The sequence below is a fragment of the Alosa pseudoharengus genome, unplaced genomic scaffold (assembly GCF_046254945.1).
Source record: "Alosa pseudoharengus isolate Yale_2024_CS ecotype anadromous, Long Island Sound unplaced genomic scaffold, YU_APseudo_1.1 YU_APseudo_1.1_scf_14, whole genome shotgun sequence".
In the NCBI taxonomy this organism is placed as follows: Eukaryota; Metazoa; Chordata; class Actinopteri; order Clupeiformes; family Clupeidae; genus Alosa; species Alosa pseudoharengus.
The window spans coordinates 1,444,919-1,449,918 of NW_027468609.1; the positions used below are offsets into that span (position 1 = coordinate 1,444,919).

General features: G+C 50.0%; 1 protein-coding gene across 1 annotated transcript in view; it reads left to right on the forward strand.

Moving 5' to 3' along the window:
* Nucleotides 1-5,000, forward strand: part of pappaa (pregnancy-associated plasma protein A, pappalysin 1a) — a 209,025-nt gene that overhangs the window by 116,002 nt on the left and 88,023 nt on the right. The window contains exons 11-13 of the mRNA XM_076283455.1: nt 661-774; nt 3,391-3,526; nt 4,902-5,000. The exon at nt 4,902-5,000 is cut by the window's right edge and continues 115 nt beyond it. Coding sequence (XP_076139570.1) covers nt 661-774; nt 3,391-3,526; nt 4,902-5,000 — 349 coding nt within the window. The remainder of the gene's footprint in view (nt 1-660; nt 775-3,390; nt 3,527-4,901) is intronic.

The window sequence follows — 5,000 nt, forward strand, 5'->3', positions numbered from 1 at the left end:
GTGTGGATGTGTGTGTGCGTGTCAGCTTGGCAGAGCCCTGTGAGAGGTCACTTACCTGTGAGAGGTCACTTACCTGTGGCTACACAGGGATTTAGCTCCTACGGCAAACAAAGACATTTGTGCCCAGGCCTCTGCAGAAGGTCTACCCAAAACCCAATCACCCAGCCTCCCAGCGCAGGTGTGCCTTTACCAATCAGCCACAGGTAGTGACATCACTGAAGCCCCGCCTGTCACTCTTTGCTCTCCCTACCAAGTGACCTAACATATCCTAGCTGGCTATTTGTAAATCAGGTTTCTAGGCCAAGTATACAGCTGGCGTATACAAGTCATTTTGGTCTCTGTATTTATCCCATCCGTGAATTAGTGAAACACACTCAGTGAACGCACAGTGAGGTGAAGCACACACTAATCCCGGCGCAGTCAGCTGCCTTGCTTCAGCGGCGCTCGGGGAGCAGTGAGGGGTTAGGTGCCTTGCTCAAGGGCACTTCAGCCGTGCCTACTGGTCGGGGATCAAACCGGCAACCCTTCGATTACAAGCCTGAAGCTCTAACCAGTAGGCCACGGCTGCCCCATAATTATGTCTACAGTTAATTGAAAGATCCTGTGTTTGGTTTTTGTTGTGTTCAGTTGTGTCCTTCTCCTCTCCCTGTGTCCATGCAGACCTGCCAGTCCAAGGTGTTTGAGAGCGACCTGTCGGACGGCGTGTCACAGTACGCCTGGTTCCCCTGCCGAGAGGCGCAACGTACATCCTGGTACCCTGACTACTGGCTCAAGGTGCGTAGACTGTGTGTGTGTGTGTGCACATCCTGGTACCCTGACTACTGGCTCAAGGTGCGTAGACTGTGTGTGTGTGTGTGTGTGTGTGTGTGTGTACATCCTGGTACCCTGACTACTGGCTCAAGGTGCGTAGACTGTGTGTGTGTGTGTGTGTGTGTGTGTGTGTGTGTGTGCACATCCTGGTACCCTGACTACTGGCTCAAGGTGCGTAGACTGTGTGTGTGTGTGTGCACATCCTGGTACCCTGACTACTGGCTCAAGGTGCGTAGACTGTGTGTGTGTGTGTGTGTGTGTGTGTGTACATCCTGGTACCCTGACTACTGGCTCAAGGTGCGTAGACTGTGTGTGTGTGTGTGTGTGTGTGTGTGTGTACATCCTGGTACCCTGACTACTGGCTCAAGGTGCGTAGACTGTGTGTGTGTGTGTGTGTGTGTGTGTGCACATCCTGGTACCCTGACTACTGGCTCAAGGTGCGTAGACTGTGTGTGTGTGTGTGTGTGTGTGTGTGCACATCCTGGTACCCTGACTACTGGCTCAAGGTGCGTAGACTGTGTGTGTGTGTGTGCACATCCTGGTACCCTGACTACTGGCTCAAGGTGCGTAGACTGTGTGTGTGTGTGTGTGTGTGTGTGTGTGTGTGCACATCCTGGTACCCTGACTACTGGCTCAAGGTGCGTAGACTGTGTGTGTGTGTGTGCACATCCTGGTACCCTGACTACTGGCTCAAGGTGCGTAGACTGTGTGTGTGTGTGTGTGTGTGTGTGTGTGTGCACATCCTGGTACCCTGACTACTGGCTCAAGGTGCGTAGACTGTGTGTGTGTGTGTGCACATCCTGGTACCCTGACTACTGGCTCAAGGTGCGTAGTCTGTGTGTGTGTGTGTGTGTGTGTGTGTGTGCACATCCTGGTACCCTGACTACTGGCTCAAGGTGCGTAGACTGTGTGTGTGTGTGTGTGTGTGTGTGTGTGTGTATGTGTGTGTGTGTAATTGAGGATGGGTGTATGTGTGTGTGTGTGTGTTTGTGTGTGTGTGTGAGGATGGGAGTATATGAGTGTGTGTGTGTGTGTGTGTACAGTATATACACACACACACACACACACACACACACACACACACACACACACACACACACACACACACATACACACACACACACAAACACACACATACACACACACACACACACACACACACACACACACATACACATACACATACACACACACACACACACACACACACACACACACACACTTTGACACTGACACTGGGCTGCGCCTGGCCATAACACACACACACACACACACACACACACACACACACACACACACACACACACACACTTTGACACTGACACTGGGCTGTGCCTGGCCATTACACACACACACACACACACACACACACACACACACATACACACACACACACACACACACACACACACACACACACACACACATACACATACACACACACACACACACATACACACACACACACACACACACACATACACATACACACACACACACACACACATACACACACACACACACACACACACACACACATACACATACACATACACACACACACACACACACACTTTGACACCGACACTGGGCTGCGCCTGGCCATAATAATACACACACACACACACACACACACACTTTGACACCGACACTGGTCACTGGACTCCCAAGTGTTAAGTGTTATTATTAACACAAAGAATAACTCATACCATACATTTTTTACTATATACCACAAATAAGTAAATAATTACATTTGATGTGTCTTAACCTTAAACATAAACATTATCATAGCCCCAAGGCCATGCTGTATTGACATGTACTAATATAAAGAATGCATTGTGCTTATCTGTTACTAAAGGGATCTTAAAGGTACACTATGCAGGTTTTGGTATTTTAAAGGTACACTATGCAGGGTCAGCTCTTTTAAAGGTACACTATGCAGGTTCAGCTCTTTTAAAGGTAAACTATGCAGGTTAAGGTCTTTTAAAGGTATACTATGCAGGTTAAGGTCTTTTAAAGGTACACTATGCAGGTTAAGGTCTTTTAAAGGTATACTATGCAGGTTCAGGTATTGTTGGTGACTGTAGAGCTCCCCCTAGATTTTCAATATATTTGTATTTTACTCTGCCATTGTAAATAGTCTATTTTTCATGACTTGTCCCCCCTGTGCACAATGAAAATGCTTTGGTTGTGGAGGTGAAGGATTAACAACAGGCAAAAACTCTAGCCAAAGAGCTATATCTACTGACAAAATAATGTTTCACGATTCTCGCGTTATGATTCAGGGCGACTCGCTACGCCTATGCAGTATGGCTCTGCTAGGTGAAGTATAAGTATATATACTCTTTATAAGTATATATACTCTTTTGATCCCGCTATTACACGTTCTTTTACCATCAAATCATAAAGGTTCTATAAGGTGATAATCTTGCATAGTGTACCTTTAAACATAAACTCCGGTTCAGCTGTACTGACTGACCGCATTGTACTGTCCAGTTTGGAGGTCTTTCTGCTCTCTCTCTCTTTCTGTTTGCTAAGCTGTATGTTTGTTATTTATTTATTTTCTTTTTTCCTGCCCAGGCCCATTTCTCCCACCCCATGGTCGCGGCAGCGGTCATAATTCATCTGGCGGCCGACGGCACCAGCTACATTGACCAGACGCAGCGCAACATCACGGTGCACCTGGTGGACACCAAGGAGGGCATCCACGAGTTAGGTCAGCACACACACATTACACACACACACAAACACACACACACACACACGCACGCACACACCTGGTGGACACCAAGGAGGGCATCCACGAGTTAGGTCAGCACACACACATTACACACACACACACACACACCTGGTGGACACCAAGGAGGGCATCCACGAGTTAGGTCAGCACACACACATTACACACACGCACACACACACCTGGTGGACACCAAGGAGGGCATCCACGAGTTAAGTCAGCACACACACATTACACACACGCACACACACACCTGGTGGACACCAAGGAGGGCATCCACGAGTTAGGTCAGCACACACACATTACACACACACACACACACGCACGCACACACACACGCACGCATGCACACACTCACATTACACACACGCACGCACACACTCACATTACACACACGCATGCACACACTCACATTACACACACGCACACACACACACGCACGCACGCACACACATTACACACACGCATGCGCACACTCACACACACGCACGCACACACGCACGCGCACACTCACATTACACACACGCACGCATGCACTCACATTACACACACACACGCACGCACACGCACACGCACACGCACACGCACACGCACACGCACACACCCACACACACACCCACACGCACACTCACATTACCTGGTTTAAGTTTTGGATTTTTATGATTTGTTTGTTATGCAAACTGACTGTGTGTTTATTATTAGTTCATTAATATTATTAATTATAATTACACCTGCTGCTTGTTTTAGTGTGTTGTTTATCACTCACTCTCTCCCAGCGCACGCAAACACCCACACGCACACACACGCACGCACATACGCACACACACACAGAGATTACTCATGCACTTTCTCACTCTCTAACCCACTCTCACACACTCTCTCTGACCCCCCACCTCCCACACACACACACACTAACCCCCCTCTCTTTAACCCCCCACCTCCACCTCCCACACACACACACTCACCCCCCTCTCTCTGACCCCCCACCTCCCACACACACACACACACACACACTCACCCCCCTCTCTCTGACCCCCCACCTCCCACACACACACACACACACACTCACCCCCCTCTCTCTGACCCCCCACCTCCCACACACACACACACACACACTCACCCCCCTCTCTCTGACCCCCCACCTCCCACACACACACACACTAACCCCCCTCTCTTTAACCCCCCACCTCCACCTCCCACACACACACACTCACCCCCCTCTCTCTGACCCCCCACCTCCCACACACACACACATTCACCCCCCTCTCTCTGACCCCCCACCTCCCACACACACACACACACACACACACACACACACTCACCCCCTCTCTCTGGCCTGTGTGTGTCCCTGTAGGAGACTGGCGCCTGAGCTGCCGCACCAACCCTTTGGTCATCCCCGTGCGGCACGACCTGAGCCTGGCCTTCTACCACACCAAGGCTATCGTGGTGCTGT